We start from the raw sequence: 16713 nt of genomic DNA on the forward strand, positions 1-16713 counted from the left end.
TTATATCCTTACAAGGTTTTGCTGTTATTTTCTTTGTTTCTTAGGGAAGTATTTTAAATCTTCCCACTGTGACTGTGGATTTATCCCTTTCTTTTTAGATTCAGAAAATTCCTCCTTTACTTGAAGCTCTATATGGTATTAGAATATATGAGGTGGTGATTACTGTATCTTCTTGATGGATCATTTCCTTTCTTATTATTTGATGCCTTTCAACATCTATTTGTGAGGGATTTTTTTTTTTTTGCCTTAAAGTCCATTTTGCTTGCTATTTACGTTTGCTAGAATAATTTTGCCTCATCTATATCAGTTCCATCTTTTTGTTTCCCACTTTTTCCAGCAATATTCTTTAAAGTAAGTCACTTGTGAGCATCATTTAGCAAATTTTTTTTCATTCTGTTCTCTTCGTGCATCACTGTAAACTTTATCATGCATATTTAAGTCTTTAGCAAACCAACTCTTTGTTCCTCCTTACAACGACAGATCTTAAATACGGTCCTACCACAATGCAACCCATGAATTCCAAAAATCTACATTGTGCAAAATTGTGTAATAAGAGCTACAGAGCTAATGAGAAACATGAGGTTAGAGACACAACACTCAAGAACTTTGTTGGTGACACACACAAAAAAGAGAGTCACCTAATGAAAATAGCACCTAATAAAAATTTGACATGTATCGCTTTGTCCCTACAGGCTCAGCCCTAGGGGGGAGATGCCTGGCACGGTCCTTCTTGCTAAATCTAAAGCTGGCACTTTCCTTTATTGCATCTCCATTATCCTTGTAGGAAGTCCTCCTCTATTCTTATTTTGATTAATTCTTAGCAAAAATGTCTTGGGCATATGTAGGCATTTGAGGGTTTTATCCTTTTTGTTAAACGTTTAACGGGTATTACGTAGAATGGGTGGTGAGTGGGGTAATTTATGTATAAATTCAAGGAACCTAGAATCATAGGATTATTGGCAGCTTGGGTAATAAAGGAACTATTGACAATAATCATTGTTAACGTAATTCAGACTTAATTGTCATTAGAAACTTCAACTTACTGTAAAATAGAGCTATTCCAGGTGTTGGCATGGATTTGGGGCTGACACAGGAATTTAGAGGAAAGAAATCAGAAGATGTTTATTGTACTTCCCCCTTCCCTATTACAGCTATGTTCCGTGGAACCTCCATGAGCCAGAAAGAGACAAATTTGACTTCTCTGAGAACTTGGACCTGGAGTAAGTGCGGTTGCTGCTTCTGTGGCCTGGCCTGGGGTGGTGAGGCAGAGAGGTGGCTCCTTGGGGTTGATTAGGAACTATGGTGCCATCTTGGTTCCGCTTTGAGAACCAGAGAGAGGCTGGGGTCAGGAGCCTTGTTCTCAGGACCCACATGCTCTCCATGAACCTGTTACTCCCAAGGGTCTGGGTCTGTCTCCTCTGAGCCCCGACCTCTTCACTGCAGCCCAGAGGTACCTAATCCCCAGTGTCTGCCCTGCTCTGCAGTGTGGTCCAGCCACCTGGGTTGGGGCAGGGGTTGCCCCTCTAGGATAGCAAGGCCGTTGGGGTCGGGTTCAATATTAGGATCCCCCTGTACCCTGTCTGATGCTTTTGGTCCTCATGTCCCCAGTGGAGTTGTGCAGAAGGTCCCGGGCTGGGAGCAGGTAAGAACCCAGCTCCCGGGGCCTCTGAAGGGAGGGAAAGGAGGGGCTGGGCAGCTCCACCACCTTGTGATGCTGGGCTTGTCCCCACTCTCCCCTCTGAGTTTTGAGAGTTGCTGACACTGACCTCCCTAGGGCCTTTGTGCTGATGGCTGCAGAGATCGGGTTGTGGGTGATTCTGCGTCCAGGCCCCTACATCTGCAGTGAGATTGACCTCGGGGGCTTGCCCAGGTGAGCAGGGCTGTGAGTCCAGACTTGTAGTAAAGTTGCTGGCTTTACTAAACATAAAACTTCAGTCTAATAGTGAATGAGCACCTCCTCTGTGTCTTGCACTTTTCTGTGCTTATACACATCATCTCTGGTAATGGTTGCAGTTAATACAGTGAGGTGTAGGTGTTCTTGTAATCCCCATTTTATGGATGAGTCATTGTCCTGGTGCTCTGGGCATGTGGCCAAAAGTGTGCAGGGGGAGAGGAAGCATTGGGATGATCATAGTTCTCTTTCCCCACTGGAGGGAGCTCTGCCCAACTCTGTCCATGGGTGGGAAGAATGGGGAGGGAAGCTTTAGACAGTGAAGAGTGGGCTTGTTCTGACGATGTCTGATTTTATTTTATTTTGTGAATGGAAGACCAAATTCTCTGTACTAAGAGCCCTCAGATCCCCGCCTTTCCCTCTCATTTTTTCTCGGCCTGTTTTCTCATCTGTGATGCTTGTCCTCAATGCAAACAACTAAGGTTCGGGGTGAGAATTCAAGAATGCTCTTCTGTTATTGTCACAAGCTGGCAGGACTGCCCATTTAGTCCATGGCTCTGCTCCAGGTGAGCACTTTTACTCCCTTTTGTCAGGTAAAAGCACTGCTTTTCTCCAAGATGAGTTTGTTCTCTCATCCCAGCTCACGAGCAGAAAATACCTGACCTTGAAGGAAGAGAGTGCTTTAGAGAAGCAGCAATTCATGGGGCAGGTGAGCTGGATCCCTGCCCAGCTCTTTCCAGGTGATCTGGGGGTGTGCTTTCTGTCTTGTAAGCTCTTACTCTGTTCCGGAAGTCTTAGCCATTAGACGAAATGCAACCCTCTGCCTAATGTGTAGACATTTTGCTCAAGAAAAATGTTTTTATTTTTTTAAATTTTTTTTAAAGATTTTATTTATTAATTTGACAGAGATAGAGACAGCCAGCGAGAGAGGGAACACAAGCAGGGGGAGTGGGAGAGGAAGAAGCAGGCTCCCAGCGGAAGAGCCTGATGTGGGGCTGGATCCCAGAACCCCGGGATCACGCCCTGAGCCGAAGGCAGGCGCTTAACGACTGTGCCACCCAGGCGCCCCAAGAAAAATGTTTTTAATGAACTGAACAAGAATAGAGGAGAGCATTCAATGACAGGTTAAACTACCTCTCATTAAGATGTGGGACTACAAGTCTTGGTAGTAAGTTGTGAAGTGTCATGTCAATGGAGTTGGTATCTTTTCTTCTAAATCTGTGTGAATGGTCCAAAAAGCTGACAGCTGACATGGACACATCCCTTCAGGACTTCTAAGCGCTCCAGGACCATGGACATGAGCTCAAAGGATGTAAAACTGCCAAAGCACCACCCCCACTTACCCTCACCTCTACCCTCCCACCTCAGACACTGAGCTAGTCCCCTTTTGCCCCCAGCTGGCTGCTGCAAGACCCCGAGATGAAATTGAGAACAACCTACAAGGGCTTTGTTGAAGCAGTTGATACGTATTTTGACCACCTGATTTCCAGAGTTGTTCCTCTCCAGGTAAAGCAAATTTTCTGTTCCTTCTTTCTTCTCTTTGCTTTAGGAAAATAGTTTTCCTGGCTTGTTCACAGAATAGGCCATGCCCAGTTTCTATGAGAATTGAAGCTGACATTCTTGCAATTTTCAATTCTAGACCTTGTCTCAAGTACAGCCTTTACCCCAAGGTTTCTAGAAAGACACACATCATACAAGGGATGGACAAAGGGTGTTCATTTGTGGCTGTCGCTGTTCTGAATGTACTTGACATTCATTAAGCTCACTGATCTTCATACTGCTTATTTTTACTCTTAAATTATCTTTGTTGTTTTGAATAGTTGGTGATAAAACTCAAAAGAGTATGAAAGAGTTTATGGTGAAATAAGCCTCCCCTCTTACCCTGAACCAAAGCCATTCAATTGCCTTTTCAGAAGATAATCAATTTTGCCAGATTTTTGTGTGTCTTTCCAGAGATTTCCTACACATATAGAAGCAAATTATTTATATATACACTTACACGTGTGTGTGTATTTATACATACTTTTTAATAAAAAATACACAATTCCCACCGGGCTTTTTTTTCACTTAAAATATATTTTTGAAATCCATTCTTTTTAACGTCTGCCTAGTATTCCACAATTTGGATACATATCATAATTCATTTAACTAGCACCTCATCACGGACGTTTGATTTTTCAAACTTATGCTATAATGCGTAACTTGGTTCATATGTCATTTTGTACCTGTGTGAGTATATTTGCTATTGCTTACATTCCAGTTTGTTTTAGTTTCATAAATGCACAGAGCACAGACACCGTGCATTTTCCTTTCTTCCTGGAGTCTCCAGATCTTATTCAAGGTACCCACATGGCACAGACCAGTCTGTGATAAAAAATAACATTTTAGCCTGCAGTCTACAAGGCTGCAATTATTTGGTCATTATGTTTGATTTTTAAAATACAACTCTCTTTCAAACAAGAGGAGACACATGGTTATTATTTACATAAAAATAAATCTTATTTTGAGAGCATATATCTGGATAAAACTTGACGGGGGATAAAAACCAATGATTAGGTAGTAGACCAATAGCTAATTATCTTAGACTCCTTTTTGGGGGCTGAAATATGCAAATCTAGCCCTTTGTAACTAATTCTTAATTGTGAATTATGAGTTAGTCTTAGAATAATCTGAAAGAAAAACTGCAGATTAGGAATGGAAATAAAGGGAAAGACAGATTAGGAATAATGTCTCTGCAGTACAGCTTTAGGAGAGATGAGCAATGCTGCGGGGAAGAAGACATCATCATTAGGATTAAACTCTGGGTCTCTTAGGCGGAATCGAGGCACATCTTTCATTAAAAGGGCTGGAAGCCATATGTTTCTGGCTGCATTTCTGCTGTGTAGGTGGGACCAGGTGCAGGAGCAAAAATCTCTGAGCCTTAAAACGAGAAAGATTTTGAATGTTTGGCTGGAAGTTCAGACACAAGTACAAATGCCACGTACCATTAGTACAGATGCAGCAAGCAAAGCGAATTTACAAACATGCCACTGAAATCATGAGGTAGGAAGTCCTAGGAAATTTTTAAGAAGCAAGGAAATTTTTAAGAAGCAAGGAATTTTAAGTGCAAATGAAATTTATAGGGCTTATTATTACTAAATGGTTAGTATTTTAAGGTTTTCTATTTGATTATCTTCATTGTTTTAATTGTTATATTTAAATATCATTTAGAGTGTCTTTACTCTTTCACTTGGGACTTTCATTTTTCTAACCCTGTTTGTTTTGTAAGGTCATCTGTGAATTTATGATGCAGTTTTTAGAAATCTCACCCTTCAGGTTGGGAGAAGATATGGTTCAATAATACAAACAATTTTTCTTAATTCATCAGTGTGGAATACTTATGTTCACTCAACAAGTAATTATTGAGCACCTGCTGTGCGCCAGGTGCTGTATAGGAGCTAAGCCTCCAATGGTGAGAAGGATAGACATGGTTCCTGCCCCATGGAGTCAAATGACCACTTATACTATGAGGAATGATTGCCGCAGTGCAAGAAGTGCAGGACACCCCTCCTAGGGTAGCAACACGGAGAAAGTGAGGTTCAGGGCATGGCTTTCCAGAAAAAGTAACTTACACAGTGACCTAAAGCATGGGCAGGTATTAGCAATGGTCAGGAATCTCCAACATGGGTAAAGATCAGAGAGCAAGAGATAGAACGAGGAGTTTGAAGAGCTGGAAGAAGTTCAGCTGGTGTGGAACATAGAAAGTGAGGTGGGAAAGAGGCAAAAGGTGAGGCTGTAGAAGAAAACCCAGCACACATGCTCACTCTCTTCTGCTCCAACGCAGGGGTGTGCTCATTCTCTTCTGTCCCATGTCCAAAAGGGAATACCTTGCTCTAAAATTGGCATTTACTCTGTAGGCAATAGGAGCCATGTGGGGGGTGCAGTGGTCAGACTGTCAAGAGCTCACTCTGCCTTCAGTATGGAAAGGCTTCTGCACTGAGTGTGGAAGGACATCGAAAGATTAAACATTGAAAACTTATAATTTCTGTATGATTTCAACTAGGTTACTATTGATGACAGTTGGCACGACAGCATTGGAAGAATTACTAGGGTGGTTTGAGGGGTGGAGTCAAAGTGAGAAAGCCAAAGCAAACAAACCAAACAAAACAGAACAAAGTGAGAATGCAGAGAGGAGTGAGTGTAGACAACCAGTAACTCTTTCAAGAAACAAGGCTCTTAAAGAGGAGAGACCAAGAGAACTGTGGGTGGGGGAACAGTCCTGGGGTGCAAGTGCTCTCCCTCTCTGATTGAGGGTTCCAAATAAGTTTCCATGATGCTGGAGGTCTGTTGGTTTGGAAGGAAAGGTTGAAAGTACAGAAGATAGAGGAAGCAGGGCAGAGAGCAGGTGGTAGGAGGCAAGGAGACTCCATGCATGAGTGGTGACACTATCCTAAGGCAGGAGGAGGAAGGGACACCTCTTTCATTCGTTAGGGAGAGTGGATAGGGTGGGCATGGAAGCAGGGGAGTTTGTAGATTTGAGATTCATATTTAAGCAGAAAATTAGTATGAGAAATAGAGGGAAAACTGTGGGAGTCACTTATCTCCAAAGACTAGGGAAGGCAGGACTCTGCAACAGCTGAAGTGCCTGGAGGTGACTGACTCCAGGACCTGGGGGAGGAGAGGGAGCACCAAAGAGACATGAGGTATCTACTTGGATCAAAGCTTACCATACCAGGTGTGTGATCTTAGCAGCAAACTCCGAGACTCCAGGCTTTTTGCACCAGTAGCTTCACATTCCCCCTTGATCTGTTTGTCTCTCAGTACCACAAGGGAGGCCCCATCATCGCAGTGCAAGTGGAGAATGAATACGGTTCATTTGCCATGGATAAAGATTACATGCCTTATGTTCGAAAGGTAAGAGACACTTGGTTTGTCTTCATATTTGCATGCTTCCTTCCTCACTCTGTCGGTTTTACAGGCATGCATTTTCAAGGCCCTGCTGCATGGGTGACCCTGTGGTAGGTGCTCTGAGTGATGAGAATATGTGAGATCAAGTTCAGTGTCTCTGTGACTGCAATGTTGTCGGGTGGTCAAGATGTACTCAGATAACTTTATTAGGAGATAAAACAGGATGTGGAAGGATTATTCCTTTCTGTTGCTGTCTCTATGACCCATAATTCCCCTTAAATCTGGGGGCTGGTAAATTTACATCCATAGTAAATAATGCTTCATGAGCTTAATGACGATGACTCTCATTGTGCAGCTTTCTGACCTGCAGTGCTAACATTCTTCTATTGCCTTTGCTCCTTCATGGGGGGAAGGTCTCAGGCCAGGGAATAACTATAGTCTTGCTGGGTTGCCTTTCTGATGGGTCAGGCCCCTTCCTGTCCCTGATTTCCCACAGCGAAGAAGCTGATGAGTTTCAAGTATAAACTGGACCTCCTCCCCAGGTTGCTAAGCAGAATGTGGGCTTGCATGTTAGCTGTGTCTACACAGAGACCTCTGGGTGGGATGATCTGGAAAGCAGTGGGAAGGAGCTGCCAGCTGGGCAAGGGAGAGCAAACAGGTGACAAGAGGGGGAGGAGGGCAGGGCTGGGCTCCCCGGACACCCTGGCTCCTGCCATACAGCTGTGGCCTCTGGGGCTGGACAAGGTCTGTGAGGGATTCCCCCCCCCCCAACTATTTTCAGGGGCAAAACGTTAGACCCCCTCAAATCAGTCTCATTCAGCTAGCATTGTTTTTTCTTGATTTTCAAAATTTACTACTTGACTACCCTGCCAGGCCCAGACATGGCTCAGTGAACATTTAAGATACACAGATAGGGTCCTCTTGCCCTCTGGCCAAGTGTCTGCTCCTCAGCCTTTAGTAATTTGCAAATTAGATTTCCCCTTCCCTGAAGCCATGACAGGCTCCCTTGCTTCCTTTGAATGTCCAGGTAGGACCCAAATTTTATGAAGTTCATTTGTGATCCCACAGCCTTGGCCTCTTCCCTTCAAGCCCAAAGTGCTTCAAAACCTTCTCTCTTTCTCTTGGATTCAGAGCCTCCCTCAAGTGCTTCCTCATAAAAGTCAGCATTGTGTTTTTCCCCTTGAGGCTGTGACCACAGCTGTCAGAATCCACAACTCAGCTGCTCTTGTGGTCATCCCTGGGAACAACACAGGCTGGGACAGAGACCAAAGTTCCCTAATTTACTGAATTGCAGATGGTCAGACTCTAAATTCACACCTTTCTCTCTAGCTCACACATTGCCCAAGTGAGCCCAAGCTATATTTTTTCCCTAATTTCCTTATGTTTCCTTCTCATGGGAACAAGGGAAGTAGATTCATTTTGTCCTGTTTTCTTTTCTTTTTTTTTTTTTAAAGATTTTATTTATTTATTTGACAGAGATAGAGACAGCCAGCGAGAGAGGGAACACAAGCAGGGGGAGTGGGAGAGGAAGAAGCAGGCTCATAGCGGAGGAGCCTGATGTGGGGCTCGATCCCACAACGCCGGGATCACGCCCTGAGCCGAAGGCAGGCGCTTAACCGCTGTGCCACCCAGGTGCCCCAATTTTGTCCTGTTTTCTCAACAGGCCCTGCTGGAAAGAGGGATTGTGGAACTGCTCGTGACCTCGGATGATGCAGAAAATCTGCAAAAAGGCTACCTAGAAGGAGGTACAAATTTAGACTTAACTTTAAGGAAGAACTGAGGCTCTTCACCAGCCAGTTTGAATCTTGAACCAAGTATATCTCGGATGTCTCTCTTTCCCATGTACATTGAAGTGGACTCCAGAAACTTGATACTGATGAGGACTCGAGGTCCAAGTGAAGAGCTCACACACCAACCCCATCTCTTTCCCTCACTTGTGTTGTCTTTAAACAGAGCTGTAATCACGATCTTCTGGCCTCAGTATACTTTTTCATCTTTCACAGTTTTTCCGGCAAAGAATCTGGATTGGTGCTGGGCATGGTTTAGAATCCAGGTCTTCTCGGGGCACCTGGGTGGCTCAGTCGTTAAGCGTCTGCCTTCAGCTCAGGGCGTGATCCTGGAGTCCTGGGATTGAGCCCCTCATCGGGCTCCCTGCTCCGCTGGGAGCCTGCTTCTTCCTCTCCCACTCCCCCTGCTTGTGTTCCCTCTCTCACTGGCTGTCTCTCTCTCTGTCAAATAAATAAATAAAATCTTTTAAAAAAAAATAGAATCCAGGTCTTCTCCACCAATGTGGAAAGCCACGTGGAGAAACAGAAGATAGACATGTGTCAGGAAGCCGGCCAAGGCCAAGTTCTAGTCCTGGGATCTTGCAGCCAGAGGCTTACTATGGACTCTGAGTGGAGTTCATCCTAGAGAGTAATAGAACAGCTCAGACCATAATCATAAGGTGATGATAGTGAGGGAAATGACCAACGTATCGTCAGCAGCCATTTGAGACCAGGGGAGTATCTGTTACGTAGTCCTTAGTTCAAGATCATTACTTCCATATATTGCTGTCTCCCCTCCTTTTTGGTGGCTCTTCCCCATTTTTTTTTTTTCAAGATTTTATTTATTCATTCTACAGAGATAGAGACAGCCAGCGAGAGAGGGAACACAAGCAGGGGGAGTGGGAGAGGAAGAAGCAGGCTCATAGTGGAAGAGCCTGATATGGCGCTCGATCCCATAACGCCGGGATCACGCCCTGAGCCGAAGGCAGACGCTTTAATCGCTGTGCCAGCCAGGCGCCCCTCTTCCCCATGTCATTATGGTACAGTGGGAAGTGTGCTGAACTTGGGTCAGGAGACTTGTATTCAGTTCCTAAGTCTAATCAAGTTGCATGATCTTGGCCTGTTCTACTTCTCTACACGAAATGTGGTTAATTTTAACTGCCCTTCATAACTTGCTTTGTCCTTGCAAGTTCCCAGTGATGTGAGGACATATATGGCAGCCCTTTGTACTTTGCAAAGTGGATTATGAGTAGTGTCTCATTGTCCTTACTACTTAGCACCTCTTCCTTCTGTGTGCAAGGTGTGGGCCTCCAACCATCCCCTGGTGGCACTGGCACAGTACCTCACGCAGCACCTGCCTCTTCTCTCTCTAGTTCTGGCCACCATCAATATGAACACATTTGAGAAGAGTGCTTTCGAGCAGCTTTCCCAGCTGCAGGTAAGGATGTCTTAGAGATGAAGAGTCTTTGCTCCTTTGCCTGCCCAAACCCCCTAGCCTGTGCAGCTGGTGTTCAATGGGAACAGGCCTGGCAAGGAAACTGCTGCTTCCCCCCTCAGCTGGGTTCCAAAGCAATTTGGGGAGTTTATACCTTTTGTCATGGGGAATGAAGAGGAAGTCCTTCCATCACCACTGTTAGTGAAGCACCTCATGGAGATGACTAGAGGGAAGGTGAGGGGATTAAGTGAGTTAAGCAAAGGGAGATGATGTTCTTTTTTTCTCTGCAAGGACAGAGCTCAGAAATGGGCTATATACATTGCTGAGAGAGGACTCGTACCTAGCTTTGCTGGAGTCAGCCTATTTTAGCCAGACTGCAAATGATGGGAGTGAATAACTATTGTACATGACTTCATTAACAACCATGGATTGAATAGCTCCTATTTCCTCTCAGTGCGTTGTCCCTTGTGATGGTTTCAAAGATGGACAAAGCATAGTCCATGCCTTTGGGGATTATATCCTTTCTTCACAGAACAGCTGGATTGAGCTCTTAAAGACCAAACTGATTATGGTTTCCTCTGCTTAACACACTTTCTCGGTCTCCGTTGTGCCCAGGATAATATCCAAAGCTGGAGCCATGGCCTGAGGGGCCTGGTGTAACCTGATGCAGTCTTCCTTTCCAGGCTCAGCCCGCACTGCTCTTCTCCCTTAGGCAGGAAGGCCTTCTTCAGTACAGCAAAGTACGGCACGCACTTGGCCAAGAGCCTCCCGGGTGCTTCCTCCAGTGCCCTACACCTGCTACACAAGTTTTAATTAAAGAACAAATTAATCTTATTTCCTCTTCTCACTAATTTCTACACATCTTCTGACCTAGTAAATAGAAGGGACTCTGCCAGGGCTGCATTCATGGCTATCTAGTTTGTTTTTTGTTTTTTTAAGATTTTATTTATTTATTTGACAGAGAGACAGCCAGCGAGAGAGGGAACACAAGCAGGGGGAGTGGGAGAGGGAGAAGCAGGCTTCCCGCTGAGCAGGGAGCCCGATGCGGGCTGGATCCCAGAACGCTGGGATCATGACCAGGATCATGACCTGAGCCGAAGGCAGAGGCTTAACGACTGAGCCACCCAGGTGCCCCAATGGCTATCTAGTTTTTAATGGCTGTAGTAAGTGTCTTTTTTTGTTGTTGGTTCTTTTTCTCTTGTCACTTTTGAAACATTTTTAAAATTTTAAAATTATTATTATTTTTTTTTAATTTAAATTCAGTTAACCAACATATAGTACATCATTAGTTTTTGATGTAGTGTTCATTGATTCATTAGATGCATATAACACCCAGTGCTCGTCACATCATGTGCCCTCCTTAATGCCCGTCACCCAGTTACCCCATCCCCCCACCCACCTGCCCTTCCACAACCTGAGGAAGTTTGTTTCCCGGAGTCACGAGTCTCTCATGGTTTGTCTTCCTCTCTGATTTCTTCCCATTCAGTTTTCCCTCCCTTCCCCTATGATCCTCTGCACTGTTTCTTATATTCCACATATGAGTGAAACCATATGACAACTGTCTTTCTCTGGTTGTCACTTTTTTTTTAAAAGCAGCTTTGTTGAAATATAATTTATACACCATTAAATTCACCCGTTGTAAGTATATAATCCAAGATGTAGAGTTTTACAGCCAGCACCACAATCTGAAGAGTTTCCCCACACTCATTTGTGGTCAATCTCCTGGTCCCGTCTCCAACCCAAGGCAAGTGCTGATGTTTTCCATCTCTATAAATTTGCTTTTTCTAGACATTTCCTATATATGGAATTGTACAATATCTAGTCTTTTGTATCTGGTTTCTTTCACGCAGCTTGAGGTTCATCTGTACTGTAGCATGAATCAGTACTTCCTTCCTTTTGATAGCCAAGTGCATCGTGACTTGTATCCTATGTCTAAAGTCATAGCCAAAGCCAAAGGTCATGCAATTTTTCTCACATGTCCTTCTTCTTTTGTACACTAATATGGTTAAGCCTGGGTTTTGAAAGTTGATCCAGTCTTGTATTCCTGGGATTAATCCGACTTGATTGTGATATATTATTGTGTATATTCTGATGGATTTGATTTGTTCATGACTTATTGAGAAGTTTTGCTTCCTTGTTCGTGGGGGATATTGGTCTTTGGTTTTCTTTTCTTGTAATGTCTTTATTTTAGAATCAGGGTAATACTGGCTTCATAAAATGAGTTTGGAAGTATTCCCTCCTTTTCTATTTTCTGGAAGAGGTTGTATAGAATCTGTAGCATTTCTTACTTAATGTTTGGTAAAATTCACCAGTGAAACCATCTGGACCTGAAGTTTTCTTTTTAAAAAGACTTTTAACTAGAACTTTAATTTCTCTAATACATATAGCATGATTTAGATTATTTCTTCTTGAGCAAGTTTTGGTAGTTTGTGTCTTTTAAAGATTTATTCTATTCTATCTCATCTAAGTTTATGAATTCATGGACACAAGTTGTTTGTAATATTCTGTTGATATCCTTGTAATGTCTTTGTTGTCAGTGGTGGTGGCCCTTCTTCCATTCCTGATATTGGTAAGTTTGTGTCTTCTTTTTATCTCAGTCATTGTGACTAGAAGTTTATTAGTTTTATAGATCTCTTCAGAGAACTAGTTTTGGCTTTTTATTTTTATTTATTTTTTTGCTTTATTTTCTTTTCTACTTGTCGATTTTTTCTTTGATCTTTAGCATTTTTTATTTTGCTTCTTTTGGACTGACTTGGCTCTACTTCTTCTAGGTTGTTTGTTTATTTGGTGGAAGCTTAAATTACTGACTTGAGAATTTTTTCTTTCCTAATATGAGCATTTATGGCTATAAATTTCCCTGAATGCAGTTTGATATGCTATATTTTCATTTTCAAAAATGTTTCAATGTTCAAAACATTTAAAAATTTCCCTTGAGACTTCATCTTTATTCTATGTATCGGAAATGTGTTGCTTAATTTTTGAATCCTTAGGGATTTTCCAGGTATTATTCTGTTGTTGATTTCTAGTTTAAAAACTTGGATTTCTGTTAAAATCCAAGAATATGCTTTGTATGATTCTGTTCTTTTACATTTGTTAAGGTTTGTTTTATGACTCATAATATGGTCAATTTGGTGAATGTTCCATGTACACTTGAGAAGATGTGTATTTTGCATTTGTTTATAAATTTCCATTAGCTTAAGTTAATTGATGGTACTGTTCAGGTCATCTTTATTCTTACTGATTTTCTACTTACTTATTCTATCAATTACTAAGAGAAAAGTGTTGATATTTCTAAATAATTATATTTATTTAATGGATTAATTAATCATTATTTATTATTAATTTATTTAGTGGATTTATTTATTTGTCCTTTCTGATCTGTCCATTTTCGTCTTGTGTATTTTGAAGCTTTGGTTTTTGGTATATACGCATTTAGAATTGTTGTATTTTCTTGGAGAATTCACCCCTTTATCATTATGTAATGACCATCTTCCTTGTTTGAAGTCTACTTGGACTGATATAAATATAGCTATTCCAGTTTTCTTTTGGTTAGTGGTTTACATGATGTATTTTTCTTTATGCTTTTACTTTTTACCGTTTTTTTTTTTTAAGATTTTATTCATTTATTTGAGAGAGAAAGCACAAGCGGGGCAGAGGGGCAGAAGAAGAGGGAGAAGCAGGCTTCACACTGAGCAGTGAGCCTGACGTGGGGCTTGATCCCAGTACCCTGGGATCCTGTCCTGAGCTGTTAACTGACTGAGCCACCGAGGTGGCTTTTTACCTGTCTTTAAGTATTTGTATTTAAAGTGGATTTCTTCCAGACAGCATATAATTATGTATTACTTTTTAAAATATTTAATCTGATAGTTTTTGTCTCTTAACTGATGTAGTTAGATAATTCACATTTAAAGTGATTATTGATATAGTTGGATTAAAATCTAGCATCTTGCTAATTCTTTTCTATTTTTCCACTTGTTATGTTTCTTTCTTCTTCTTTTTTCCCCTTTTCTTGAGTTAATTGAGCATTTTTTATAATCACACTTTTATCTCCTATAGACTAATTACTTTTCTCAGGTTTTAAGTTTTAGCTGTTGCCCAAGGATTTAAAATATACATGTTAAATTGATCTGAAAGTACTTTCAAATACTGAACTGTTTCACGTGTAGTATTAATATCTTATAATAGTATATTCCTAAATCCTCATTTTAGAGATGCCATTCCATTGTGTTTGTTTGTTTTTTGGCTTTCATGGTTTCTGATGAGAAGTCTATATTAATTCTTATCTGTGGCTTTTGTAGGTGATTTGTCTTTTTTTCTTTAACTGCCTTTAGAATTTTCTCATTGTGTTTGGTTTTCAGAAGCTTGAATATAATATACTTAGGTATGGTTTGTTTCTTAGAGTTTATCCTGCTTGTTGTTCTCACAGATTGGATCTGTGGTTTGGTGCTTATTCATTCATTGCTTATTCATATAGTTCCTCTATTCTCTCTCTTTTCTTCTGCAGGTCCAATTACATGTACATAAGATCGTTTGATATTGTCTTACACTGCTTGGATGCTGTATTTTAATTACAACGACTGTCTTATCTGAGACTGTTCTTGATTATTGCTTTAGCTCTTCAAAATGTGTTTTTTTTTCTTGCCATTTTGTAGGGCTCATAGTTTTGTTTTGTTTTAAGAAAACTGAACATCTTGTGTGGGACATAGGAAATAAGCATGCTTTTCTTTCTGCTAGCCTTTTCATGTGGGGGTTTTGTGTTAATCTAGCCAGAAGTTGGGCTGAACTTGAGGTTTCTTGTTGCTAAGGTTGTCCTCCTTGAACCATAGGCTTCAAATTCCTCTAGAACATCTCGTGTCTAGTGCAAGGGCTAGTTTGTCAGAGGTGTTTTCTCAATGTCTGGACTCCCCTTGGCTTTCATTCTTCCCTTTGCATTGCACCCCAAGAGAGTCTGTCTTTCCCAGCTCTCCCTGCTATACTATATGTCATTTATACTCTGTACTGGTTAGCCTGATGGTGAGGGAGGAAATGGATTCTCTGATGTTACAATGAAGCCTCAGTCTTAGGCAAGCACTGTGTGCCTGGGTCGGAGAGGTACGGCCTTTTCAAGGGCTCCTCTTTCTTCCCTAGCTGTATTTCCAGGCTCACCACAGGTTCTTGCCCTCTCCCAAGGGCAGTGTTTTGTTTTATTGGTTTTTCCCTGCTCTGTTTCTCAGAAGCAGTAGGTTTTTACCCGTGCCTTAAGGTGACAGCTTTGTTGTTCCTGTCTCTGCAGATTGAGTCTTCTGTTCCCTAGAAGAGAGGGGTATGGGAGATTTGGCAGGGGCTGCTGCTTCCCTTCCCCAGCCAGTGTCCAGAAGGAAGCCAAAGTACCTCAGGCTTGTTGGCTTAAACGGTATTTATCTTCTCACAGTTCTGGGGGCTAGAATCTGAGATCAAGGTGTCAAAAGGGTTTGTTACTTCTGCGGCTTCTCTCCTTGGCCTGTAGATGGCTGACTTCTCTGGGCATCTTCACAAGGTTTTCCCTCTGTGTGTGTCTGTATCCTAATCTCTTCTTTTTTATTTTTTATTTTTTTTATTTTTTTAAAGATTTTATTTATTTATTTGACAGAGATAGAGACAGCCAGCGAGAGAGGGAACACAAGCAGGGGAGCGGGAGAGGAAGAAGCAGGTTCATAGCTGAAGAGCCTGATGTGGGGCTCGATCCCATAACGCCGGGATCACGCCCTGAGCCGAAGGCAGGTGCTTAACCGCTGTGCCACCCAGGTGCCCCCCTAATCTCTTCTTATAAGGGTACTAGTCATATTGGATTAGGGTCCACCCTAATAATCTCATTTAACCTTAATAAACTGTTTAAATACTCTTTTCCCAAATATAATCATATTCCGAGATACTGGGCATTAGGAGTTCACTGTATATGTGGGGGACACAATTCAGCCCATAACTAACCACCCTCACCCAAATTTAGGTCTTTCTTTCATGCAAAATATATTAACCTCATGCTTGCAGCCTCAAAGTCCAACTTATTTTTTTTTAATTCCAGCATCAACTCTGAGTCCAAAATCTCATCTAAATCTCATTTAATACAGGTAGAGATGAGACTCTAGGTATGATTCATCCTAGGCAAAATGCTTCTCTAGGTATGAACCTGTTAAACCAGGCAACAAGTTATCTGCTTCCAAAATACAATGTAGGATAGGCACAGGATAAACAATCTCATTCAAAAGGGAGAAATTGGAAAGAAGAAAGGGGTCATGGGTGGCAAGCAAGTCCAAAACCTTGTAGGGCAAATTCCATTAGATTTAAGGCCTCAGAATAATAATTAGGCTTTAAGTCTTAATAATAATTCTCTGTTCTCTATATCTACCAGGGCGGGCTTCCCTTTCAGGCCCACCAGGGTGACAGCCCCATACCCTCAGACCTGGCCATTGGCTCTGACTCCTCTGGAACCTAGAAAAAGACAACACAGCCCTGTCCACTGGGCCTCTGTGCCCACAGTAGTAATGGTAGCCTGCTGACCTCTCAACCACCTTCAGTGTCATTCCTCTTTTTTCTTGAAGGATCATGTATATTTGCAGCCTGATAGCTCTGTTGGCTCATCCTGTAGAATCCCAGAAGTCCAACAGCTTTCCTTCATTTTGCCTCAGCTCTGTTGCCTTCTGTCCAAGTCAGTAGCATTTCTGCGAGTATAAAATTTTTAAAAACCTGTTGGCCTCCCATACAATTTATGGGAGCCC

At 42.1% G+C, this 16713-nt stretch overlaps 1 protein-coding gene across 1 annotated transcript in view; it reads left to right on the forward strand.

Moving 5' to 3' along the window:
- The window catches only part of LOC113260169 (beta-galactosidase-1-like protein 3), a 55265-nt gene that overhangs the window by 13730 nt on the left and 24822 nt on the right, over window positions 1-16713 (forward strand). Inside the window, exons 4-9 of the mRNA XM_057316724.1 lie at window positions 1152-1220; window positions 1775-1870; window positions 3289-3397; window positions 6692-6784; window positions 8442-8523; window positions 9918-9982. Coding sequence (XP_057172707.1) covers window positions 1152-1220; window positions 1775-1870; window positions 3289-3397; window positions 6692-6784; window positions 8442-8523; window positions 9918-9982 — 514 coding nt within the window. The remainder of the gene's footprint in view (window positions 1-1151; window positions 1221-1774; window positions 1871-3288; window positions 3398-6691; window positions 6785-8441; window positions 8524-9917; window positions 9983-16713) is intronic.

Source organism: Ursus arctos, unplaced genomic scaffold, assembly GCF_023065955.2.
Source record: "Ursus arctos isolate Adak ecotype North America unplaced genomic scaffold, UrsArc2.0 scaffold_22, whole genome shotgun sequence".
Classification (NCBI taxonomy): Eukaryota; Metazoa; Chordata; class Mammalia; order Carnivora; family Ursidae; genus Ursus; species Ursus arctos.